The sequence below is a fragment of the Dipodomys spectabilis genome, unplaced genomic scaffold (assembly GCF_019054845.1).
Source record: "Dipodomys spectabilis isolate Male_0828 unplaced genomic scaffold, ASM1905484v1 ptg000024l, whole genome shotgun sequence".
NCBI lineage: Eukaryota > Metazoa > Chordata > Mammalia > Rodentia > Heteromyidae > Dipodomys > Dipodomys spectabilis.
In genome coordinates, this window is record NW_024870701.1 from 5,909,975 (window position 1) to 5,936,592 (window position 26,618).

General features: G+C 41.8%; 3 protein-coding genes across 12 annotated transcripts in view; 2 read left to right on the forward strand and 1 right to left on the reverse strand.

Annotated features, from left to right (window-relative positions):
- Positions 1 to 9,853, forward strand: part of Ttc39c (tetratricopeptide repeat domain 39C) — a 93,189-nt gene extending 83,336 nt beyond the window's left edge. Inside the window, exons 8-14 of the mRNA XM_042675300.1 lie at positions 453 to 560; positions 3,144 to 3,253; positions 4,526 to 4,649; positions 5,207 to 5,304; positions 7,069 to 7,173; positions 8,477 to 8,515; positions 9,219 to 9,853. Coding sequence (XP_042531234.1) covers positions 453 to 560; positions 3,144 to 3,253; positions 4,526 to 4,649; positions 5,207 to 5,304; positions 7,069 to 7,173; positions 8,477 to 8,515; positions 9,219 to 9,308 — 674 coding nt within the window. The 3' untranslated portion in view covers positions 9,309 to 9,853. The remainder of the gene's footprint in view (positions 1 to 452; positions 561 to 3,143; positions 3,254 to 4,525; positions 4,650 to 5,206; positions 5,305 to 7,068; positions 7,174 to 8,476; positions 8,516 to 9,218) is intronic.
- A 4,690-nt stretch (positions 9,854 to 14,543) lies between these two features.
- Cabyr (calcium binding tyrosine phosphorylation regulated) lies at positions 14,544 to 23,446 on the forward strand. Of its 6 annotated transcripts, none has more exons than XM_042675301.1 (6): positions 14,544 to 14,648; positions 16,593 to 16,765; positions 16,946 to 16,999; positions 19,231 to 19,575; positions 22,060 to 22,662; positions 23,343 to 23,446. In XM_042675301.1, exons 2-5 carry the CDS (start codon positions 16,618 to 16,620, stop codon positions 22,656 to 22,658), a joined length of 1,146 nt encoding a protein of 381 aa, XP_042531235.1. In that variant the 5' UTR covers positions 14,544 to 14,648; positions 16,593 to 16,617; the 3' UTR covers positions 22,659 to 22,662; positions 23,343 to 23,446. The 6 variants fall into 6 exon arrangements, with proteins under 6 accessions (XP_042531235.1, XP_042531239.1, XP_042531240.1 ...); XM_042675305.1 differs by having other exon boundaries at positions 23,346 to 23,446; XM_042675303.1 differs by lacking the exon at positions 14,544 to 14,648 and adding an exon at positions 14,676 to 14,805.
- A 243-nt stretch (positions 23,447 to 23,689) lies between these two features.
- Positions 23,690 to 26,618, reverse strand: part of Osbpl1a (oxysterol binding protein like 1A) — a 244,204-nt gene continuing 241,275 nt past the window's right edge. For all 5 annotated transcript variants that reach the window (XM_042675295.1, XM_042675297.1, XM_042675296.1 and 2 more), the window contains one exon: positions 23,690 to 24,791. In XM_042675295.1, coding sequence (XP_042531229.1) covers positions 24,689 to 24,791 — 103 coding nt within the window. In that variant the 3' untranslated portion in view covers positions 23,690 to 24,688. The remainder of the gene's footprint in view (positions 24,792 to 26,618) is intronic.

The following is a 26,618-nucleotide window of genomic DNA, read 5'->3' on the forward strand; positions in this document are numbered from 1 at the left end:
CTCAGAGTGGGTGGGCAGTGCTTAATTTCTGCCCCACTGGCTCCCTACTTCTCCCAGGGGTCTGAGAATTTGCAGTGGTAACTGAGTAACTGGGCATGGGCTTTTTGAGGCTGCTGCTACATAGATAGTCTAATAGTTGATTCCAAAGCTACTTTTTCTGTCTCTGCATACTCTTGGAGAAGCTCTACTGGATTTGGGTTAATCTCACGATGGGCTAAGGCAAATTGGAGTATCTTTTCAGAAATCTCTACACTCTACTGATTAATTGGTTGTGAAATCCAAACTGCTTTGTCTTGCTCAAACTCTACAGTGCTAACAAAATCTAATGGGGAAAAAAGTCATTAACTTTTCAGATTATAATATTTCAGTGTTTGCTAGAAGATTTAGAGACTAGTCAGCAATCAAATGCGCATGGTGGAGCCCTCTACCTCAGGGACATATTTCTTTTGTAGGTTGGTGCAGCATGATTGAGCTCAACTTCAAGGATGCATTTGATTCCTTTGAGAGGCTGAAAAATGAGTCCAGGTGGTCACAGTGCTACTACGCGTATTTGACGGCAGGTGAGTAGACATGTAGGGGGCCACAACCGGCCTCTCTGTGGTCAGTTAGCTCCCAAGCCCCGCCTGATGAGGAGCAGTGGAAGAGGATGCAGAAGTCAATGTCCCTCCAACTTTCCCAGCACGCTAACACCTGACCTAGCTGATGCCCAGAAATTCTGCACCTGTACCCACCAATGCTCATCCATCCACGCTCCTCACCAGGGCCTGTCAGATCCTTCTCTGTCTTGGAAATAGTGACTGTGGATTTTCCCAGTTCTACACATTCGCCCTTGACCAACTCAATCTGCCCTGACTCCCTTTGTTTGCTACATTTTCTATTTATTGGGATTATTATTAAATTTTTTAAGGATTGAACCTTTTTCATTAATACATTGGTTTGATGCCCTGATTATACAGAGGTGCATAGGTTGAGGGGTCTGCTCAGACTCTGAACCCTACAGTATGATGTTACAGAATTTGAGATGCAGTATTTCAATATTATCAACTGGTAATTTCTGGTCTGTGGTTTGCACATTTGCCCTTGTATGAGATAATTGGAAATGTGCTGCCACCTGGTGGAAAAAAGTGTTCTCTGCCCTTGTGATGGTTACAGTATCATGTAGTTGAACATTGCAGAAGTATGGAATTGGAGAGACACAAGTGCTGCCACCTGGTGGACAAAAGTATTTCCTGCCCTTGTGCTATATACAGTACCATGTGGTTTTAAATTGCACAGATGTGGGGTGACAACAATGCTTGATAAGAAATGTACTCATTACCTTGCCCATGTAATTGTAACCCCTCTGTACGGTATTTTCACAATAAAAAAAGATATATTGTATTGCCAGGTGCCGGTGGCTCACGCCTGTAATCCTAACTACTCAGGAGGCTGAGATCTGAGGATCATGGTCCAAAGCCAGCCCGGGCAGGAAAGTCTGTGAGACTCTTATCTCCAATAACCCACTCAGAAAACTGGAAGTGGTGCTGTAGCTCAAGTGGTAGAGCTGAAGAGCTGAGGGACAGCACCTAGGCCCAGAGTTCAAGCCCCACGACCAACAACAACAAAAAAAGACATATTACATTCACAAACTGCTTTGTTAAATGGAAACTACTTAAATTTGAAGTGTAAAGGTGTGGAAGTGGAAAGTCATAAGTGCTGCCACCTGGTGGACAAGTGCTTCGTGCCTTTGTGATATATACAGGACCATGTAGTTTAAAATCGCAGAGGTGTGAGCCAGGTGCTGGCGACTCACACTTATAATCCTGGCTACTCAGGAGCCTCAGATCTGAGGATCATGGTTCAAAGCCAGTTCAGGCAAGAAAGTCCTTGAAAATTATCTCCAGATAACCACCAGTAAACTGGAAATGGTGCTGTGGCTCAAAGTGGTAGAGCGCTTGCCTTGAGGGAAAAAGCTCATGGACAGTGCCCAGGCCCTGATATCAAGACCCACGACTGACAACAACAACAACAAAAAAAAAAGATAAGGTAGAGTTAACACTAGCCAATATATATCTAGCTTTCTTGAAATTCTTACAAAGTTGCATCAGACAAATGACAACCAGTATGAAACTATCTGTATATCTTGTATATATGCCCCCTTACTACAGTCTCTATAAGGCATGTCTCCCTATATTTGATATTTTAATAAGCTCTTTTGTATGTGTGCTCCCGGCCTGGGGCTCTCTTTGAACTTTGCCTGGGTGCTGTCTTTGAACTGTTTTGCTCAAGGCTAGCACCCTGCCACTTGAGCCACAGTTCTACTTCCAGCTTTTATTGGATCAAAGACTTTCCTGCCCCTGCTGGCTTCAAACTGCCATCCTGAGCTCTCAATCTCCTGAGAAGCTAGGAGTACAGACATGAGCCTCCAGTGCCCAGCCCAATAAACTTTTTTTATTTTTTTATATTTTAAATAAGACAGTATAACTGTGTCTCACACTTAAATGGGTATTTCATAGGATTTTCAGCATCTCACATAAAAGCAGGAGCTATTTATTGAGTGGTTTTGGTGTGGGCCACCTGTTGATCGATACATTAGTTGTGGAATCAGGTGAACTCCTATGCAGAGCCCAGAAAAGAAATGGCTGCAAACAGCCCAGTGGTCGTTAGCTGTGCCTGGATCATGCAGTCAATGGCAGGCAGCTACTTCTTCTTCTTGTCTCTGATGAGCATAGAAGAAATGTTAGAGAGCAGCCATTGGAGAAGCTTTCAGTTTTTTCATGTGTGGAAGCCCCAGGACCGCCCTGATCTGTCTTAGCACAGGGGTTGTGTGAAAGGGACACGTTGTGTATGAGTAGCTCCACTGCGCAGCACACGCGAGGAGCGAAAACAATGCTTCTATGTGGCCATCCAGGAAGGTCCCTGCAGCAGCTGCCATGTGTGTTGGTCATGAAGGAAAGTACAGCTTGGTAGGCAGGCAAGAGAGGATGGGCCTTGGGTGACCAGCAACCTCACTACCAGTACTTTCTCTGTGACCCCGTAGCTCAGGAACCAGAGACACTTTGGCCGTGGTTGAGTTAGTGGTGGTGTGGTCCCGTATCGTGACCTCATGTCCGTTAGTGACATTTCCCCATGCACTATAGAAATGCTATTCTGCTTTTTTACAGTTTGTCAGGGAGCTACTGGCGATGTGGAAGGGGCACAGATCGTCTTCAAAGAAGTTCAGAAACTCTTCAAAAGGAAGAACAATCAGATCGAGCAGTTCTCAGTGAAGAAGGTACGTTGGAGCCTGTTGATCTGGGGGTCGTTTATGGGAGGTCATTTGTAGTGCACCACTACCTTGGACAGGCTTTGGGACATCATCTTTGCCAGGTGACTTTCTTGCCACCTAAAATTCAAGCCACCACTGTGGCGAGAACTTCCTCCTATGATCACACTTCTGTTCTGAATAAAAAGTGTCTGTGCTGCTATAAATAAAGACTTGAAAAATAATTGAATAAGGACATGATAGTCTCTGAAGAGCTAGTGAGCATTTTTGGAAAGGGGAAGCATTTGTCTAAAGATCAGGTCGTTCAGAAGGAATACAAATTGGGAGAGCCCAGGGCAAGGTGCAGATGGGTCTGGTGCTCACATTCTGATGTGACAAAAAAACAAAACAGTTTACCAGATTTATCAGTAGAAAGCCACAGGGACAGCATTCCAAAGGCATTCTGCATTTTGGAGAATAAACCGAATACCCTTTAGTTAGGTAATCTTACCATAGTTTGAACTTTCCATGGTTACAACTTACAACTATATATAACTGAACTTAACAACTATATATAACTGAAACTTACAGTTTCATTTTCCTTTTGCTCGCTGTTAGGCTTGAACTCAGGGCCAGGGCTTTGTCCCTGAACATCTTTGTGCTCAAGCTCTCTACCACTTGAGCCACAGCGTCACTTCCAGTTTTTGAGTGGGTCATTGGAGATGAGAGTCTCATGGGGACTTTTCCGCACGGGCTGGCTTTGAACTGTGATCCTCAGATCTCAGCCTCTTAGTAGCTAGGCTTACAGGCATGAGCCTCTAGTGCCTGGCAATTTTCTTTTCTTCTGTAAGCAGGTTTTGTGTGTAAAGTTTTACTGGGTAAACATTTCATGAATTTGACTATAGATTAGATCATGTCGTGAAATGAAGCTGAGAACCCTGAGGCTGAGTTGAAAACAATTAAATCAAGAGTGCCAGAACTAAAGTGCTTCGAGCATTACAGCTCCCTGTAGGCCCGTGGGCGACCCTTGGTTGAGTAGCGTTAGTGAATTCGTTGACTTAGATTTTCAGAACTCCTATAACAGTGAGACTGGGCTTAGTTGAATAGTGAGTGTAAGAATATGAGTATGTCAGAAACTAGACAGAAAAAAAATCTGTAGCTAAATGGCCATGTTTAGTTTGGTGAAGAGGGTCATCCATTCACACTGACTACGTACTGTGCATTTCATATGTCTCCAAAGCATATGCGTATATTTGAATTTGTCCTTGGAGCATGCAGCCTCATTGTGCTGTCTGCTTACAGGCAGAGAGGTTTCGGAAACAAACCCCAACCAAAGTGCTGTGTGTGCTGGCATCCATCGAAGTGCTGTACCTGTGGAAAGCTCTTCCCAACTGCTCCTTCCCCAACCTGCAGAGGATGAGTCAAGGTAAACGCAAGGACTGCGCCCATGGGCTTGCTTCAGGACACCCCCTCCCCCTGCATTTTCTCATTAACATCACTGGATTCAGAGAGCCTGGGTATGTTCTAGTCAGGTAGAGTAGAGAGATTCAGGCAGCTGTCATATAACTGTACAGACAGGTACACTGGCCTTCTTAGGATAAGTACTTGGTGATGGATACTCTTATAAATGTGATTAGTTTTACAGCAGTGAAAGCATTTTGTTTCCTGTAGGTGTGCTTTGCATGCATAGAAAACTTTGATTTCACGAGTTATGACATCGTTCACAACAGCATCATTCACAACAGTCAGGACATAAAACATTACCACCACGCCAACCTTTCCCTTGCTACCTTTCCTGGTTGGTCTCCCCTCCAGGCATGCTCTCCTGGTTTCGGTGTCCACAGATGAGCTTTGCTGTTCCTTGTACTTCATAGGTGTGGAATCCTCAGGATGTAGGATGTGTGTGCAATAGTCACTTAGCCTGACACTATTCAGGTGATTAAGCGGATGTATTTCCTTCCTTTCACTCCCCTTCTCTCCTAGCTTGCCATGAAGTGGATGATTCATCTGTTGCTGGATTGAAGTATCTGCTTCTCGGTGCCATACACAAGTGTCTAGGAAACTCAGAGGATGCTCTTCAGGTAAACTGTTAGTGTGATTTTGTGAAGAAAACAAATCATGACCACCTACATCTGTGCCTGTGACTGAGAAAAAGAAAAGGCACTAAACAAAACCAAACCTCACACTTTGACAGGAACTTTAGCCACTTGATCTGATGAATGCCGTCTTTTCAGATGCTGGAAGTTGATGGTGGTTGATGCGACGTTTTTAACCTAACTGCAGAGACTTGGAACACCTTCTTTTTATATATGGGCTTCTGTTCTGGAGCTAGCTGTTTATCAAAGATGGCAGCCCCTTTATCAAAGATGGTAGAGCATTTGAAGCAACAGAGCTGGACCTCAGACAGAAACAGAAGTGATCAGACATGTCAGTGGGCATCCATTCCTCCTCCCTCCACAGTGCAGGCTACCATGCAGAACTGGAGGCGAGGTTTGGAAAGTTGTTGGCTCAGGCAGTGTGTTAGCAAGCTGTTCACCACTGTGACAGAATACCTTGAGGAAACAATTGAGAAGAAAGTGAGGTTGATCTTAGAGGTTTCAGTAGGTGGTTGGCTCCATTGCTTTGGGGCTGTGGTGAGGCAGAGCATCATTGGAGAGAGAGCATGGCATAGCAGGGCACGGCAGAGCTGTTCACCTCATGGGGGCCAGGAAGCTGAGAGAGAATGACAGGAAAAGGCCAGGAAGAAGTCAGACTCTTGTGAACATGTCCCCTCGGCCCCCAGCTGCCTTCCTCCTCCAACCAGGCCTTGTGTCCTAAGAGTCCTCCTGCTGTGAGTTCATGGATGTATTAATCCAGTGATCATCATGATGTCAGCATCCTCAGGATCCAATCCCCTTTCCATACTACCACTGGAGCCTTTAGGAGACACTTCATACGCAAGCCATGACAACTAGTATATGTATATAGTAGATAAAAAAGGGCCATCAATTATTTTCTGATGTATTTAGGAAGATTTTTTTTTTTATGTGTGTCTGTGTCTGTCTGTCTGTCTATGTCTGTCTGTGTCTGTATGTATGTGTGCTGGTGATAAAACTTGGAGCCTCATACACATTAGGCAAGCACTCTACTACTAAGTACAGCCTGGTTAGTTGTAGAGGGATATCTCCGTGTTGCTTTAGCTAGTTTTCCACACACAGTTCATATATGCTAATACAATGTGTTTATATTGAAATTTAAGTCTTTTAGTGTGAGGTTATCATAGTTGTTACATAGATTAGAAAGCATGACTAGTTACAAGTAAGACACTAAGATATAGCCATGTCAAGAGATGGTTCTTGGCTTTTGTGTGCTATAGGTTGGTTGGTTTGTTGACAGTACCAAGGATTGACTCCTGCATGTTAGGCAGCACTTTAACACTTGCCTTTCTATGTTGTATTTAAGATAGCATCTAGATAATTTAGTGTGTGCTGGCCTACAATTTGTAATCTTCCAGCTGCCTCCTCTTCTAGTAGCTGGGATTATAAGTGTTCACCAACCCACTTACCTATTTTTGCATTTTTTCATTTTAAATATTAAAATGGGGACTGTGTAGACTTTCAGGGGCAGCCATATTTTTTTAACAGTATGATCAACAGTAGAGGGATGTACGAGGTAAGCCAGTGGATAACATATCTGGAGGAACTGCTCCGGGCAGGTGTAAAGAGGACTTGATCAAGATGGACAGGAAGAAATGGAGAGGAGAGAAGGAAACACTGATTGAGAAAACAAAAAGGACACGTGTCATCTTCTTTGCCTGATCCCAAGTTAGGGAAATGAATTCATTCCGACGTTTGTATTACTTTCAGTTCTTTCAGCGAGCGGCTAAGGATGAGTTATGCCGTCAGAATAACTTGTATGTTCAGCCGTATGCTTGCTATGAACTTGGCTGTCTTCTACTAGATAAACCAGAGGTAAGATTTGGTATATATGCACAATGTGCATGCATGTGTGCGTGATCACACACACACACCTTTATAATGTACATTAGCAAAATGATATTCCTGGTGCAGGTGTAAAGCTTGACGTCAGTTTATTGAACTTGGCGTTAGTCACTTTGTTTTCCTTGGCTGTGTGTGAGATGAGGCCAAGAAGCTAGTATTTCTGTCTCCAAGGAGGGAATGTCTTCTCCGGCATGAATTGCCAGTGTAATTCCTGAGACAAAGATTCATTCAAGGCAAAATCATTGCCTTTTTCACAGATGATATATTGTAGTGTGATATATTGTAGTGGAGAAGAAAATTGTGTTACGGTTCTAGCTCTTCCATTTACTTAAGTGTCTGCCATTGGTTAAGTTACTTAATCAAAAAGCTTCTTCCTGACCTATGAAACAGGATTTTTAAAAAAATGGCCCTCCATGGCAATTTAATAAATATGGTAGTGAGAAGAAATGAAAGTCATGTAATATTAATACTTCAGACATTTCAGAGTACCATACAAATGTAAGTTGTCGGGTTTGATTTAGATGTATATTTAAGTTAGTGAGATGGAGCCCTGGGATGTGTTTTGTTTGTTTTCTTTAATGGGGTTTCAGTAGTGCCTAAATTTAGTTGATAACCTTCATAGAGAAACTTGATTGTAAGAGTTCCATATGTTGGTTTTAATAAATTCAACTCAGCTATAAATACATGGGCTTCCTAAACATTTAGCTAAGTCATTTAAATACATGGGCTTCCTAAGCATTTAGCAAATCAATTGAAACACAACTCTTAAGTGGATAGACCATCTTGCCTAAGACAGGTGTTTCTTTGGAGATTGTTCTAATTTGTTGCTATAATTTTATCAAAAGAGAAAAATGTAACACAAATTTGTATCAAGACTTCTACTCTCTTAGTTTAAGGAAATACATACTCTTCCCCTGGTGTTAACATAAGCGTATATGGTCTAACAAAACTGGCCTGTTTTCTGAAAACAATGAAGTTCATACTTTCCTATTAGCAGTGCTTTCAAAGGAAGATCAGCATGTCTCTCGATAAAACCTGTCATCATTAATTTGAGGCTATTCTGTGAGATTTTTAAGCTGCAGTGAAGACTGAAAACTATCAAGTAATCCTTGGTATAAACTAGTAAATACTTTCATGGTAAAGAAAACTTGAGTTACTGTACTTGATCAGTTGATTCTAGTGTCTCTGTCATCTAGGTTTTCAGTTACATATTCTGTGAGACACTCTGTGAATGTAGGTATTACGAGATAATGTGTTTTTCTTATATTCATAGACTGTAGGAAGAGGCAGAACTCTACTGCTTCAAGCAAAGGTAAATGTCTCCCCATTGGATTCTCCCTTGTGGCCTTTCTTATCTTGCTCTTACCTTGTCCATCTGAGTTCAGGAAAGTTTGTGAAATGATTTTTTTTAAGTGGAATTTCAAAGCTCTTAAGAAATTTCTGTGAAAGTAGTCAGGTGGCTTTATAAATGATCTTGTCTTTATGTTTGGGTAAGAAAGTTATATTTCCTAGGGAAATCTCCTGGAAAACTCCTGGTTTCATATGATTCTCCTACCTTAGCCTCCTCAGTAGTAGATGGAGCTGCCGGGTGTGCACTACCACATCCAGCTCCAAAGAACATACATCTCTGATTTTAGACAATGTTCTTGAATTGAATGTGCAATGGTAACTTACTTTGAGCATGGTTTAAGATGACTATTTCAAGAATCACCTGAGGAAAATATCCCAAAGAGATGATGATGGACGTCCAGTTTACCTTTTTTATTTATTGACTTGGGGCTCCCAGTTCTACATGGCTGAGCCTGATCTTAAACCTGGCATCTTCCTGAGTATGGGGATTACAAGCATGAACCACTATGCCCGGCTACATCTTAGAAAACAAAGTTTGAGGTTTGGGGAGTAAGAAAATAGATTTAGAGCAGCGTAGGCACTCCACTGTGAGTGGAGTAAAATGTAGCGTGCCTCTTCCATGCAAGCTGACCTAACAGTGCACACCTCTTTCTCTGGTCTTACAGGAGGATTTCTCCGGCTACGATTTTGAGAACAGATTGCACGTCCGCATCCACGCTGCACTGGCCTCCCTGAGGGAGCTGGTTCCTCAGTGACAGGCCTGCTGGTGGCCACATTGTCCCTCCCCTCCCAGGGTCCGCACTTTAAAATAAAAGCTGAGGACCAACCTGTTGTGAGGATCAGCTTTTCTTCTGACAAACCACCTGTGCAGGGACACATTCTTCCGGTGACACTGACACATTGACAATCTCCTCTTTTAAGCCGGTAGCTAAGGTGTAACGATGATGAAGATGGTGGTGGTGGTGGTGGTGATGATGATGATGATGATGATGATGATGATGATGATGATGATGATGGTGGTGATGGTGGCGGTGATGGTAGTGGTAATAATGAACCACCGGGTAAGGGGGAGAGGTTAAATGACCTTGTTTATTTTGGTTTTGTGACTTATTATTTTTAAAATAAAATCAAAGTCCCTATTCACCCTGGAGTCCTTGTAGGCACGCACACCTGAAGCACAGATTGAATGACTGACCTGAAGCTGTAATCTGTAGAGGAATGACCGGTATACCGTGACAGAACGTTTATATTTGTGTTTTGAAAATCAAAAACAATAAAAGTGCTTTCTATTATTGTTTTACTTTAGCCTCAAAATATTCCTATGCACAATGTAGCACAGATACTCCTATCACCATTTTCTAGGCAATGATACTCAGGAACACAAAAAAATGATTTATTCCACTTAGAACTTCATGTTATCCATTTAGCCATGAGTAAATAGAAACCAGATCACCCAACCTTGTATGATAATAACCCATAATTCCATGTTTTACTTATTAAAAGAACAGATGCTCTTCAGCTGAGGTGGTGTCATCCCCAGAGTTTCTGCAAAAGGTTTCAAAGCGGTGAACACATTTTTTTCCTCTGAAAGCCAACCAGATAGGAACAGGTAGGTGGTGGGTGAGATGTGTTGCTAATCTATCTAAAAGCCTGGTCTTTAGATAAAGAAGACTACCTATAGATTAGGAGTCACTCTTTCTTCATTTAAAAAAAAAAATGTCTGATGACCCAACGTCTGAAAGTTATTCTTGAAGGAATGTTGATTTGTGCTTCAACATATTTGATGGTAAGGTATTTGCGGGCTCTATATTGCCAGGAGTTAATAATTTTCCCCTTACCTCAGGTTTTTAGCTATTCTAAAAGCAATTCAAAGGTATTTTTTAATCCTTCATTGCTAATTGTTTTAATTTACCTCCATACCCAGTACCTCACACCTGTGGTTTTGAATAATCTAAATACCTCAGTCACTTTTAAGAACCTTTGCAATCATTTGGCTCAATCTTTGAGCTATGTTTTTTTTTTTTTAATTGAACTAAATGACATTGTTTAGGGTAATACTCACTTGCTGAAGCACGACCTTGTGTGATTTTGTATTTTAATATTTATAAAACATGGGACCTGGGCTGGGAAAGTGGCTCAGTGGTAGAGCACTTGCCTTGCATGCATGAGGCCTTGGGTTCGATTCCTCAGCACCACATAAGCAGAAAAGGCCAGACATGACACTATGGCTCAAGTAGTAGAGCGCTCACCTTGAGCTGAAGAGCTGAGGGATAGCACCCAGCCCAGTGTTCAAGCCCCATGATCCCAAAAACAAAACAAAACAAAATGGGACCTGGAATATGCAACTTTTAACTGACTTGGCTTTGTTTTGAGGGGCAGAATGTCACTCAGTGTTAGATAACATATCTAATCTCCCAAACCCCAAAGCATTTAACTCTTGTTTTGAGGAAATAAGTTCTTTGAAAGAAGCCACTCCTCACTGGTTTTGATCAAACTAACTTTATATTTCCTCATCTCTCTTACTGAGACTATGTTTGAGGAGACTGTTTGCAGAGCCAGTGTTGAATCACATGGGCTTCTTGATGTGAATTCCATGTCGATTTTTAACACTAGCAAAAGTGAAAAGATTGTTGTCCTACACTTGGTGCACATCCAGGAGCCAAGAAAAGAGAAGCTCATGTGTAAAAAATATCTGAAGCCTGAGGACTGAAGATCCTGACAAATCTTTAGAGTATGATTATTACTGTTTTAAAATGACTGGTTTTAAAAATAACAGATTTTTTAAAACCTGAAAACAGATTTGTGCACTTAGTTGCTTTAAAATCACTTTTATTTCTCCATAGAGATGTCAGGATTTCAAATCATGTGTTTAACTCACAACTGCATAGGCAACGTTGCATCACTATTCCATAGATTTTCTTCACCAGTCAAACCTAGCTAAGTCTGTGGGAAAACAGTCTCTCCCAGCCTTAGTTCAGATAACCCCTGTGTTATATCTGTGTTAGCCTGGTGGTAGCCCATCGAGAGTGGGGAGGTGGAGATTCTTAAAGACTCCAACATCACAGAACCATAGTATGAGCACTGCATAGTCAGGCTGGCAGAAACCTGGTATGCTTTGAATTGAGTACTTGCAAACAGTTACTTGGCCTGTGTGCTGTGATTTACCCAACCTGTGAACTGACTTGTCATCTGTCTGATACTTGGTTTGGTATAAACTGTTCTTGTCCCCTTGCTGATGAAGAAAACAATCACTTGCATCTATGTGTGCCCCCACCCCCATGTCATTATTACTCTTTCCCCTTTCCCTTTGTGGAGGCTCTCAAATGGATCTTCTAATTTACAAATGTCAACTATATTTTTATATTAGATTCTGCCTATGGTGAGAGAACTCTGTGATGTGTATTTTATGTATGCTGAACACATTTTTATAATTTGGCAGACTTGAAGGAATGGTCTGATAATAGTATGTATCTTGCTGGCTAATATATTTAAGATTTTACGTTTATGAAGCTATCATTTTTTAGAGTATGAGAGCTAAGCCACCTTTTGAGTAAAGGATTAAAACATTCAATTGTCACAGCACATTAGAATATATTGTGGATTATATAAGTTAATTATTTACCGAACTTTCATATTCCTGCCAACTAAGATTAAAGGACAGTGCACATCAGATATTTTAAAATGCACATATTTTCTTTGCTGTGTGAACTCTTCTAGTTGATTTCTGGAATTGTGATAGCATATATTCAAATACGGCTTGGTATGTAGAAGATTCAGCATTTGTGTGGTCATAATGTCCTGTTTGGGTTTCTTTGGGCAGTATATTTTGTAGAAGGAAAAATCTTCCAACACCAATCATTATAAGAAACTAGGCTGTAGCCGGGTGCCAGTGGCTCACACCTGTAATCCTAGCTACTGAGGAGACTGAAATCTGAGGATGGCGGTTCAAAGCCAACCTGGGCAGGAAAGTCTGTGAGACTCTTATCTCCAATAAACCACCAGAAAACTGAAAGTGGCACTGTGGCTCAAGTGGTAGAGCACTCGCCTTGAGCTGAAGAGCTGAAGGACAGCACCCAGGCCCAGAGTTCAAGCCCCACAACTGATAAATAAATAAAGTAGGCAGTAAAGAGAAAAGCTAGGAAGAGGAAATGCAGAAAGAAAAAAGAAGCAAGAGAATGGAAATGAGCTCGGATAGATGTGGACCCTCTGGCCAGATATGTGGCACAGTGTTCCCTCTTGTGACCCATGGGAAGGAGCTGAGCTCTATTTCCCAGTTGACTTGGGAATGAGGTAGACCTTCGGGTCACACTTCCACAGGCCAGTGGTTCTGAGTTTTTACACTTTGCAGATTAGTCCTCTTGTGAGAACCAGAAGCGGCAAGCTCTAAGTAAAACTTAGGGAAGTATTTTGAACAAGCTTCTAGATGATTCCAATGTAGGTAGTCTGCATAAGAGAAATAATCCCTATGCTGTTGTCTTTTGTTATATTCTTAGTACATTGGGGAGAAGAATCAAAACCTAGGGAATGACATAGCAAGGATAAACAGTGTAATAAGAACACTAAGGAAGTGCTTCTAAACCACTGGCTTCTAAGGAAGACATCTGAGCCTAGCTTGCGGTCATGTGGTGGCTGGAGGGGACTCGGTTGTTCTCATTTGGGAGTCATGTGGAAGCCAGTGAGTGGAACTTTTGGGTTCCACTGAATGAGAATTTGGGACCTGGTGCAGGGGAAGTGGTTAAGGTAGAGTTGCATTTTAGTAGATCACTGGTGGCCAAGAGAAACACAAAGGCAGGAAGACTGAAGCCACATCACATCATTACAAGACCAAGAAAACTAAGTAAATTTGGCAGTGGTTTGAAAGTTCTTGGTCATGTATTTTCACTGTAACAATTTGCATTTCAGAGTGACTCAGTCCTTGAGGAAGTGAAAAAGTAAAGGCCACCCTTCTACTTACAGGTATTTCTACTCGGTACCTAACATGTTCAGATAAATTAACAGTGTTTAGGCTACACAGCCATAAATGGGATCTCTAGTGCTTTGACTTACGGTTTCCAGCAACTCCACCTTTGATAAAGAGAAGTCAAAGCTATCAGCAGTCACAATAGCTCAGAATTTAACATTTTGACAGCTGGACGGTGGTGGGTGATGAAAGATGAAAAAGTATACCATCTTCACAAGAAAAGGGAACTTCACAAGAAGGGGTAACTCAGTGATAATTAAATCAGAGTGAATTCCCCCCCCTCCCATAAAAATCAGAATATGCTATCTGTAGCCCAGATGTAAATGGAGGCCTTAGTTGTTCCTGAATTCTGGAAGGTGTTTTTGGACATCTTGATGCTATTTAATGGTTGAAGGCTGCTTGTAATCAGACAGTCATGATTAAGATGTGATTTAATGCTCGGCACAAATGAACTTGAGCAGCAGAGTGGGTGTTTTTGAAAAGGGCAACGTTAATTTGGTAACGTGAGCGGAATAGTCTTGGTCTTGCCACCTGTGGATGACAGTTAAGATGGGGGAAGGGAGGCTGTTCCCCAGGCTAATTGTGGAGACGCCTGAGTCTCAGGATGAGTGCCAAGCTAGTCATCCCACAGGCGTGTTTGCCCAGCAGAAGGGTGTCCTGTAGCTCACAGGCGTTCGCCTCCATACTGTGTGTACACGTGGTAGAAGGGAGTCTTCCTAAAAGTGACCCAAGATTTAAGGCTAAGGGGTCATAAGTGAAAATGAGAGGCAGAGATGTCAAAATAAGACCTCCATAAACATGCTGCTCTTTTTCTCCCAAACCAGTTTGTGTTTCAGGTGGTGGGACAGTCGCCAGACCCACCCCTGGCGGTTTGGAAATGCCAGTTTCCCAGCGCGTGTGGTCGGTCTGCTCGTGGAAAGGGCCAAGCACGTCTCGCTCCTCCCTCGGAGTGCGAGCCTTTGTCCCTTTCGATTCCCGATTGGCTGGGGCCGCTATCGCTCCGCCTCCTCTAGCGTAAGAGGGCGGAGCTTTGTGACGTATACAGTGACGACATCCGAAGGTATAAATAGCCCCGCGGGTGTTGAGGTCTCACAGGAGCCGCCGGTGAGGGGGCACCGAGGAAGCCCTATTAGAGGTAGCTGGAGAGCCGGAAGTGGGCGGGGCCGGCGTCCTGGCCTGCGCCCTGGGGCCGTTAGGGCTGGGCCCGGCGGTGCCTTTAGTGTGGGGAGGCGGCGGGTCCCCTGGGGAGGGGCCGGCTTGTAGGAAGCTGGGACAGCAACTGGATGGCGGAGGTTGGTGTGGGCCGCGGGCGCCCCTGGCCGCCTGGAGTTAGAGCTGATGGGCACGCGCGTCCTCCCGGGTTTCACTGTGGTGTTAGCAAATGTAACAGAGACCCGAGGCGCCCACAGCCACGCTGGGGGGGGGGGCGGGGCGGGGCGTGCTCGCGGCGGGGCTGGAGCGTTGCACCCGCGCTGGGGGCGGGGCCAACGGGCAGGAGGCGGGGCTCCGCGCGGGGACGTGGTGGGCACCCAGGAAGTCGCTGTCACCTCCAACAGCCCTCGCCATGGGCGCCCCGCTGGGGGGGCGTGGTGCCGTCGCGGGAGCACTGTCTGGGGCGCACTGAGGAGCGCGGTGGCCCCAGCGAGAGGGTGGTGCTGGGGCAGGTGACCGCACGGCCTGGTCAGCCGTGATCTGTAGGGACAGACCACCTCTACCTACCCAGACATTCTCAGCGTCCTCCTCGCGGGCCTGCCAAAGCTGCACTGGTGTGTGTGTGTGTGTTCAGAACACGACTGTAGTCTTTTCCTGACGGGATTCATCCACTTCTCCAAGGAGTCACCTCAGCTAGTTGTTACTTTGTTCTGACCTCGGGTAAGGTGAAATGTGCCTTTGGGACAGTCACCCCTTTTTGCTATGACACTCTTAAGTTTTCATGAGAAGCTGGTCACTGGTGTAATTGCTGTCACCCAACGGTGCTACTTAGCCCCATGAAACGTGTTACCCCAGGTACTGGAGGGATGTCGTTAAGGTTCATTATGTCATCATATTCTGCTCTTTAGGAGGTCCTATGGGAGAAAATTTCTTTTCCTCAACCACTTACCCACACCTTTCCTATTCTGTGGAGGTTGTATGATAGCTCAGGAATGGATTTGAATACCCGTGTCTATCCAAGAGAAGGACCTATGGTTTGTGCTAAGGTGCTAACCTCACCTATAACTTCATCTTATTTTTCCTACTATAAAGTTTCCCTTACTAATGAACAGATGACAGTGCATCACCAGGCACTTTAACACACTTAAGAATCAGACACATATACCCCCATACAGGGTTGAAGAATTCTGTGCCTCTGAATTATGAGCTAGACAGTATAATACCTTTGGTACCACTTCAAAGTCATTCAGGAGGAGGGGAAAGATAGGTGGAAATTAGGGCAGAGAGAAAGGAAAGCTATGAGAAAAAAAGTGTGTATGATGGCATGTGTCATAATACAAGTAAATTATACTTAGGATTAATATGAACAAAATAGGCAAAACATTCAAACTTAAGGATGAGCAATGTGTCAGGGGATATATTTAGGGAAAAATGCCATTTTCTGGCTGAACCACTCAGAAAGTTCTGAAAAGCCAATGCCTGTGTGGATGTTCTTTGTGGAAACATCAGAAACATAATTTGTATTTCATGAAATTTTACAATCACTGGATTTTACAGTGGTTCTTTATTTTTAATCCCCTGAGAGTCCTGGCAGGATTTTTCCTAAGTTTTTTTTACTTTTATTTTTTGTTATTATAAAGGTAATATAAAGGTTACAGTTACATGTCAAGTAAAGAGTACATTTCTTTATGGATGATGTCATCCCCTGTGTATTCTTTTTAAAAATACTAGATTGCTCATCCACACAAAACTGGTAGTCGGTTTTTGGGATTGTTATCAGTAGGTACCCAGTTTTACTAAAATATCTAGAGATTAGAACTTACCATTAGTAATTTTAATATAATATAGATTTCTCCTGGGAAAACGTAAATCATAAGCATTTCAATAGAAAATACACTATGGATAACTTTGTTTTTCTTCATTATAGTTGAAATTACAGACATCCTGCCAAAATGATTTCTTCAAAGCCCAGACTTGTCGTACCCTATGGCCTCAAGACTCTGCTTGAAGGAGTTAGCAGAGCCATTCTCAAAACCAACCCACCAAACATCACCCAGTTTGCAGCAATTTACTTTAAAGAACTTATTGTGTTTAGAGAAGGTTTGTTACAGTTTTACATTATGTACATAGACACATATGTACATGCATACATATTATGTGCATATGCACAGATATGCACACACACGCATATATACATACATATACATGTATGTATATATTTGAAACAGCATTTTAAGTTGGGAATTTTATGTATCTATATCATCTTCTGTTTTCCTTCAGGGAATACTTCTCTGGATATAAGAGATCTGGTTAAGCAATTTCATCAGATTAAAGGTAAGTGCCACAAGTGGTTATAGTTTTGTTAATATTGGTTCTAAGTTATTGCATAATTGCTAACTTACATTCACACTTTCAAATGATGCTTACTTGGAAGGAGGATCATTCATGGTTCAAGGACAGCTCTGTCAAACCTTAGGAAGACTACCTCAAAGAACAAGTAGGGCACGGTGTTGCATGCCTGGTTCAGGAGGAACAGGTAGGACCTAGAGCACCTGCTTAACATATATGAGGCCCTGTGTTTTGTCCTCAGATCCACTGAAACTAATCAGTCTAAAGACAGGACTACATAGTAGAAGCTGGTGAGGTGCTCAAGCTAACGGACGTCCTCTAGTGCACAGTACTCACTCCAGATATAAGCCTGAATCAGATATAAACCTGTATCCATAAGAATGCTAAGTTGGGCTCTCCAAAGTTTTTGCCATTGCTTAGTTTACTGCCCATGAGCATAAAAAAATCTAGATATAAGAACATGCCTGAACACATCATTTTGTTTTAGTTGTATACTTTCTGGAAAATTTCCCCCCTAGAAATACCATCTTTGCGAACTTTACAACTTTGGCTGGAGGGTGAGGGGGGGGGGAGAGATGGGAAGGGATGGGAAGGGGAAACAAGGGAGGAGGCAACAATGCTTGATAAGAAATGTGCTCATTACCTTGTCCATGTAATTGTAACCCCTCTGCACAGTATTTTCACAATAAAAAAAATACCACTTTTGCTAGTTCTCTACACAGAAACAAATACTTATTCATCTCCTCAGTAGCTTTAAACTTCAGGGACGGTCAGGTGATGGAGAATGAACTGTGTCATCTCTTCTTTTGCTCAGAGCCTACTGTCTTTAAGATGGCGCTTGGTCTCTCTGGGACCATCATTGTACCATTTCACCCACAGATGCTCATTTCCAAAACAACTCTTCAGTTTTGATTAAACAGATCCTTGCTTTCTTAAAATCATCTCGGGAGAATTTTGTTAATAGGAGAGTATAATAGGTGCGCATGTGTGCATGTGCGCATGTGCTTGCTCACCAGTACTGGAGCTTAAACTTAGGAGCTGTCCCTTAGCTTTTTGCTCCAATTAGCACCTGAGCCACAGCTTCAATTCTAACAGTTTAAATCAAGAGTCATGCTCTTCAGTTCTACTACTTGATATGTGCTAGGAAAAGGGAGATGGGATAGAATGAATATTTTATCAACCATTTTGTTCTAGATACTTTAAATATTTTGTCAATTCAGACTTTGAGGTAGGCAACATCATTGCAACTTAAACCTGAGGTTGGGAATGACTCACTTCTAAGTTTCTAAATATTAAGGTGATAAAATTAGAATCTGCATTTAGATCTCCCTGATATCACAGTTCCTGTTTTCTTACATTATAAGATAACATTCTGTGGTTCTTGAACTTAGTCATGAACTCTAGCTCCCTTTCCCTTGTGAATTTGACACTATCACTTCACTTTCTCCCTTATCTACAGTGGAAGCTTTAGCCCCGATGTTACTAATGCTGACTTCTCACCCCTTGGTGAAGAGCTGTCTCCTTTAAGGTGGCAGCTGATACCTTACAACCAGTTATCATCCTTCCCCCTCGCCCACCCCCCAAAAGCTTAATTGCACCCAGTTTCCAGTGTCAGCCTTCAACAGAGAACTTAATCAAGTCCTGTATATCGTTCAATGGTGGGGCACCTGCTCAACCTATATGAGGCCCTATGTTCTGCCATCAGAAATAAATAATAAAATTAAAAACAGAAAGACAAGCTCATCTAGATGCTCAACTGAGTTACTGTTAACTTTTCTAACCAACCCTGGATATTCTTGGATGAATGACTTAGACATAAAATAATAATTACAGTTGTGAACTGCTGCTGATCACGAGGCTCAATTTCTATTTCTCTGTAGCATCACAACATGTATCGTAAACTATGTATTCACATTGAATGTTAATAGTAAATACTGAATTCAATATATAACCAATTAAATTGCAGAGTTAACTGTATACACTGGCGACTATCCATTCATAACCAAAAGGCTCCTACCCTAGTCTGCAACTTCCCCGCGCCTCTTCTCATCTTTCATGTCACATTTTCCTAAGGCTTACGTCGAAAAGAATAGGTTAGCTACCCACACTAAATCAGATATTGGGAAATAAATGTCTTTGTATATTGAGGCTTGAATGCTTTCTTTAAAATACTCAAGGACTGACTATAGCTGATTGTTCCATCTGGCTGTTTTTAGTAGAGAAATGGTCAGAAGGAATGGCATTGGATGAGAAACCAGAATGTGGAAAACAACCAGAAGTAACATCTATTTTCCAAGAACCTACACGGATGGAAAAATCTACGGACACAGAGGAGGACAATATAACTGGACAACAATTTAGCAACAAGACCACTCAATTTCCAGCAGTTCATGCTGAGATCCCACAGCCTGAGGAGACAACTGAAGGAGTTTGGTGTCCTCCTTCCAAACCATCCACACCTAAGACTACCACCCCATCCACATCACCACCGCCAGCACCTGTCTCAGCAGAGTTTGCCTATGTCCCAGCTGACCCAGCTCAATTTGCTGCTCAGATGTTAGGTAATAATCCATCTCCTCATTCTGATTCATCTGAAGTTTTAATGGTGGACGTGGCAACAAGTATGCCTACTGTTATCAAGGAGGTGCTGAGCTCAGAGATGGCTGAAGAAGTTGAGGTGCCCACTCATTATGTGTGCGCTGGAGAGGTGGTAGAAGTGCAGTTTTTGAGCCAAACATCTGTGCAGGTAGATGTGTGCCCTAAAGACCAAATGGCTGAACCAACAACGGCTTCCTCAGCTCCCTTGCAGGTTGAACAAGAACCTCCTCTTTATGATCAAGCTCATGATGCCCCTTTGCAGGCTGTCCATGTATCATCTATATATAATGATGCGCCTGTCATTGAAGGAGTTGTCTATGTTGAGCAGGTACCAGAATACACAGTTATCCCTTTTACTGATGAAGTTGCTTGCCTTAAAGAAAATGAGCAGTCACCACCAGTTAGTCCCAAACCTGTAGTACACCGGACAGCTTCAGGCATGTATAGAAAATCTGCAGAGTCTGTGACTCTTGTACAGGAGGAAAATGCAGAATCTATAGCCTCAGTACACATGGAAGCAGAAGCTAAAGTTCTGCTCTCCAATACTGCTTTAGATAGATGGTCAGTCTGAGGTACTGCAGAACCCCTGGATGCAGAGGACTTTATAGAAGTAGCCTCTGAACAATCTCTGCATATTGAAGAGGTGGTCCTTACTATAGAGACCCTGGCAATACTGGGCAGGAGTCGTCTCTGCTCCAGGAAACAGAGGGCATACACGCAGCAGAGTACCAAGGGAATCTACAGTCATCTGGTGATCCCTTCCTAAACTGGAAATTGGACCAGAAGGGGAAGCAGCACCTGAGCAGGTTTGATGAACTCAGATAACTACACATTTATACACTGTGTGGCAGGTAAACAATGTAGGTAGTATCAGTGTAGATTGGTTGATCTTGGTATTCAGTAGTCTTTTTAAATGCCAAACCTATTTAAAGGCTTTGTTGTATGAAACTTCACTTTTAGGAATACTTTTTTAAACATATGCCCAATCTTTGGTCATAATAGCACAAACAGTATTAACAGCCTGTCACATTTGTGTAATCTGAATAGTCCCATTGCATAACAATTGGGGGATGCTGCTTTGAAACTTCCTAAACGTAAAATTGAACTACAGCATTGTATTTGCATGGGTCATGGCATTTAAAATATGAAGGAAATGGTGGTGTGTTTGACTGCTCTCTCACCGAGTCAGGAGAGCTCTGCAGTAGGTGTGGGGTGCTGGCTCAAGCACTGATTCCTGCCTGGGGGAGAGGAAAGGCCACGGCTGAACTGTCACACGGGGACAGGGAGGTGGCAGCAGTGAGGGGGATAGCTGGTGGCTGTAGTTTCCATGCTATACTAGACAAGTACCCACTTGAAGCTGTTTCTGCCACTCATGTTTTCCTGTGACACAGACTTGACCTCCATCTCAATCTAATTTGGCATTTGGTCTGCCAATCCTCCTTGCCCCATCTTAAGAGGAAAAGGGTTATGCTTGAACCACACCTTCTCATTCTTTTGCAGAAACTCTCAATTCTGACTCAAACTAGAATAATACAGAATTGTTACCAAAGAAGGTGTTGAGCAAAGATCAAATTTTGTTTGGTAGTGTGACAGAGATTTGGCACAGCTGAACAGGCAGAGGGCAGCCTGTGGAGCTGGCATCATCCTTGTGGCTAAAGCAGCACTTCAGACCAAGTTACTGTTTTCAGGTGCTTAACTATCCTAATCACTAGAACAGATAACTAAGGAAACAAGATTGAGTTCCCAAACCTCTCCTATTTGAAAGGACTCAAAGGTTTTGGCTTGTGTGTGTTTTTTAAAACTTTGTGAAGCTATTGCGAACAAATCAGCATACTGCACAGTGTTCTTCCCTAGAGGATGTGCTAAGGGCAGAAGATAAATTGGCACACTTGTGCTCCTAGGTCCTCATCCTCTGCCTCTCCAAGGCAAGTGCCAGATCCATGTGGCAAGTCATACAGGCATTGTAGATTTCTTAGTGTATGTTGATAGCTGGCTTATCTCTTCACTGCTATTTAGAGCATATGATTTTAAGCCTGAGATCTATTAAGGGCCAGGACATTTGACTGTGGTCAAGATGACAGCTAATGCCTGACTTGCTTTCTCTACTTTTTCAATGAAGCTGGTTTCTATAAAGCCAAAAGCTTTATTGACTCCTCCTTTCTGGGCATCCTATAGAAGCCATATCTAAAGTTTAAGAATCTGGAAACAGCCACTTTAAAATGATTGCTTTTGTCAGCCACAACTCCAGTGTCCCTCCACTTGGTATCATTCACAGTTTTTTTCAACTCTCCTCTTTCACATTACCAGGCACAATTATCTAGCCTTGGCTATCACATGCTTTATGGCACATTTACAGAGCTGTTTGTTTAAAAGATTTTAAAACATTACTATGCATAGCACCTGTACCAGAGACCAAACCTTTAATGCTTGCAATTATTTTTTTATAGCACTAGCAACAAGTGAAGCAGGACAACCACCACCCTATTCTAACATGTGGACCCTTTACTGTCTAACTGATATGAATCAACAAAGTCGCCCATCACCGCCACCTGCATCTGGGCCTTTTCCCCAAGCAACCCTCTATCTATCTAATCCTAAGGATCCACAGTTTCTGCAGAGTCCACCGAAAGTTACTTCTCCAACTTATGTGATGATGGATGAAAGCAAGAAGGCCAGTGCCCCACCTTTCATTTTAGTAGGATCAAGCGTTCAGGAGACCCAGGATTGGAAACCTACTCCTGGACATGCTGTTGTCTCACAGTCAGATGCCTTGAAGAGATACGCTGCAGTACAAGTACCCATTGCTGTCCCAGCAGACCAAAAGTTCCAGAAACACACCTTAAATCCCCAGAATGTTAGTCCTCCTACAAGCGGACAAGATGGCCCCAGACCACAAAGTCCAGTTTTTCTTTCTGTTGCTTTCCCAGTAGAAGATGTAGCTAAAAAAGGTTCAGGATCTGGTGACAAACGTACTCCCTTTGGAAGCTATGGTATTGCTGGAGAGATTACCGTGACTACTGCCCATGTTCACAGAGCAGAAACTTAAAATGGTAGGTAAACCTTGCCCGCCATATACGGACTTTAATATGCTTGGGTTTTAGCATTTTGATTTGACCTAGAGATTGGGATATTTTTAAAAACTGATATGAGTTGAAGTATACTAATAAATGCCCAATATACGTGAACCAGTCAACCCAAGTCATCTTTGAACACATGGTACAGTCTAGAAGGGGGGGATTATTAGACTGTTTCAAGGAGTGGAAAATCCAGTTTAAGAAATGGGGAGGAGAAGAGCTGTAAACTACTGGAGAACAATGAGAAATGTACTGTATATGGCGCACTCAAGCTAAAATGCTAACTAAATTAACAACAGTTTAGCACTTGCCCCTTAATGTCGTGGACAGCAAGGTGAGTAAAAATATGGGCCTAGTGGGGAGACAAAGTACTAAGTACTAAGACGAGGTGCTAGAACTGAGCTCAGAGCAGTACATCCAGTGCCTGGCGTGCATAAGGCCCTAGCTGTTTAAGCCTCAGCAGTCAAGAAAACTGATCTGTGCTGTTAAGTAGGATGCATGCTCAGGCTTGAAAGAACACAGATTAGAGTACAAGAAATGCTAGAGTATTTTTGAAAAGCACAGATAGTTAATAGGGCAGGAGGTTTAAATGTTGAGTTTCTGATCTCCAAATCATTTCAGATGTTTCATAATTGAATATTGGTTATTTCTAACAGATGATGAAAATGACTGAGTCAACATTCAAGCTGTTTGAGTCAACATTCAAGGTGGAGTTTACCACCAAGCGTAATATTATATCAATAAACTTCCTGCAAGCATAGAGCTTTGTATTCTTATTTTAAATATGTTCACAGACTTGTTAAAGGCGCCTTCCCATTCCACTTGATTCTGTATTGGCAAAAGCAGTAACATCTCTTCACAACCCATTATTAGCCAGATTGAGCACTAAACTACCTGCTTAACACTGTATGTTCTAGGCAGCAGCTTACCTCTTTCATCAGGACTTGAAAGAATACTGACTAAATGGCATTAGTATATTTGAAAAGAAATCACACTTTTGGGGAACATTCTAAAGCCTTTATTTAGCATCAGGTAGATTATTTCATTATAACACGTGTTAACTTCAAGATAGCAATTTACTGGCAGCTACCTAAGTAAGGCTCCTGGAGCACTATCTCAGTCTGGGTAGATAAATACTATGATTAATGAACCCCAATTATAGGGGCAAAAACTACTATACAGTAGGTCTCCATATATATTTTTAAGTACCCAAGTACCTTGAAATGCACAAGACCTCCTTTTGATATAATACATGAGTTAGCTTAATTTCTCTGGCATTTGCCACTGTAAGGTCACACATTTTAAAAGGTTTGTCATTATGTAATAATGATAGTGACTAAAATATTTCTAGGACATGTTTGTGAAATGCTAGATTTTATACATATTTTCACTTAAAAATAAATGTTTTAATCCTAGTGACAACTGCAGAAAATTGTTATAACAAATTCTTCAGAGCATGAAAACAAAATACCTTTTCCGGTATTGGGAAAACTTGAATATTCAAGTAGTTTCCTTTTGAAGGGGTAAAATTAAGATTAATATGAATAAAGCCATCTTATCAATAATTTAGTCTTTACAAATGACAACCTTTACATTTGAGCATATAAACATAGGAGAACTAGAAACATTTCAAAGTTACTTCTAAAACATATAAGCATAACAGCATAAAATATTTGAAAATATTTTGGGTTTGGGAGTTGTATGTAATTCTATAAGGCTAAAGTTAAATTTATATATAAACCTCCAGTAAATATGGCAACTGCAACCAGAAAAGGGACCTTTTCTCTTACCTCTCTGTAAAACAGTATTCCAAATGTATATGGACAGCAAAATTAGACATTTTTCCTGAGGCTTTCATGATCACCGTATGTCCTATCTTATGAGAACGCAAGTTAGCTTGTGAACAATTTTTTTTAAGATGAGAAACTAAGGGAGAAAAATTTTTAAACATAAATTTAAGACTTATTTGTGGATTAGCCAAACAACCTGACGTGTCTGCATTTTAATAAATGTCAGGCAAATTGAAGTAGTTTCTGTCCCAGTAGCTTCCAGAGTAAATCCAGTCTTGGGCTCCATTGTAGGGATTGGGACCTTGATGGAACCACCTGTTGAAACATCAATGGTGGAGTCAATATTGTGTGTTGTATGCATGTATAGAAATGACCTAATGAAACCCCTTGGTTTCATTACAATTAGTACACATGAATAAAGACAAGATTTATGGGGGAAATAGTGCAAGATCACAAGAGAACTGCTGCTTCACTAGCTTGCAGCTCTTCTCAATAATGACAATTCAGCCACCACTTGATGTACTATGAAAAGACCACTTGAATAAAACTTTCACTGTTTGGAAAAATTGTAAACAGCAATATTCTAAAAGGGATGATATCAACATAGCAACACAGTACCTCTTAACAGGCCACCTTAATAGGGGTCTTAGGAACAACCAACCTAAGCAGTGTTCCTCCTCTGACTTAGGCCTTCCTTGTCTTCACTAGTGTCTTTCTCTAGAAGACATTCTGTTAAGCAATCTAGGGTATTGAAATGAACTTACAAAATGCCAATAGTATTATGTATGGTATCTAGTTCAGACATGACCCCTAGACTCAGCGCTCCATTTGTACATGAGCTGAATGCCAGGGAATTCCCCAGCTATTTGTAGTCCAAGCTAGTAATCATGGCAAAGGCAGCAAACATGTTTGATAAATTTAAGGACTATCATTTTTCTAATCTATGATATACAATATCCAAGTCCAAATCTTCCTGCCTCTCAATCTCCTCAATATTCCTAGGCTTTTACTCTTTTTTGGTGATACTGATACTGGATTCTGAACTCAGGGACTCCCACTTACTCGGCAGGGACTTTACCACTTGAGCCATGCCTCGAGCCCCTTCTTGCATTGGTTATTCATGAGGTCTGGCCTCATTTGATCCTGGTGCTGGCCTGGGCTAAGACCCTCCAATTGTGCTTCCACATATTGCTGAAGATGGCAAGCACATACTACACTACCTGTCATCATTCTACCCACTGTGTCTAGCCATTGAGATGGAAAATCAATCTTTTATGCCTGGGCTGGTCTTGAACTTGATATCCTGACCTCTGCCTCCCAGGTAGCTAGCATTACAAGTTGGAGCCATTTCACCTCTAGCTTTTAACACCTTAACCTGCCCTAATGAGCTGCACTAAGTCATTTTCTTTCCCTTTAAAATGACACCCATTTTCCATAGTGCTAGCTTGCTGAGATAATAGTAATGTTAAATTGCTTGCTGAAGAGGCTCTGTTATATTTTTTAACATTTTCCAAATAGGATATAGTTTCTAAGCCTATCATTATTCTGTCCAAATAAGTTGCTTCTAAAATATTTAACAAAAATGAAATTGGATTTGTGTGGTCTTATCATTCCAACAATGAAAAACCTGAAAGAAAGTGCTTATGCTCTTTATAATTAAAGAATTCTACATTAAATTCCCATTAAAACAACACTTTCCACATTATCATAATAATACTTCAGGGACTATTTTCCAAATATCTACTTAAAGCAAGGAAGGTATGGGATATTCAGAGTTTGCATATACCAGCAGAAAGTCTCAGGAACCATTATATAATCAAAATCACAAAAGTTTGCAAGTCTAATGTGAGGTATACAGTTTGGCTGTAAAGCAAAATTTGCTTATAGAAATAAAATCAAGATTATCTAAAATAATTTTAAATGTCTATCAGGCCTTAGACCCCATGCCATTTGATTTCTTGCACAGAAAATGGGGGGGGGGTGTCAAAGTTGGTGGGAAACATTTTGTAAAGTGCTATATTAACAGCAATTGGTGTAATTGCTCACATGTAAACTCTAAGAGAACATTCTCTGAGGGCTGTCTGATAGTCTACTGTTTTTGGACACAGTTGAGTCAGAACACCAAGTGTACTAGATGTGAAT

What these genes read in the sequence shown, in the direction of transcription:
- Cabyr (XM_042675301.1), top strand. Translation starts at nt 16,618, where the DNA reads ATGATTTCTTCAAAGCCCAGACTTGTCGTACCCTATGGCCTCAAGACT. An exon ending in ACTTATTGTGTTTAGAGAAG is followed by an intron (nt 16,766 to 16,945) that starts GTTTGTTACAGT and finishes GTTTTCCTTCAG; the next exon opens with GGAATACTTCTCTGGATATA. An exon ending in ATTTGCTGCTCAGATGTTAG is followed by an intron (nt 19,576 to 22,059) that starts GTAATAATCCAT and finishes ATTTTTTTATAG; the next exon opens with CACTAGCAACAAGTGAAGCA.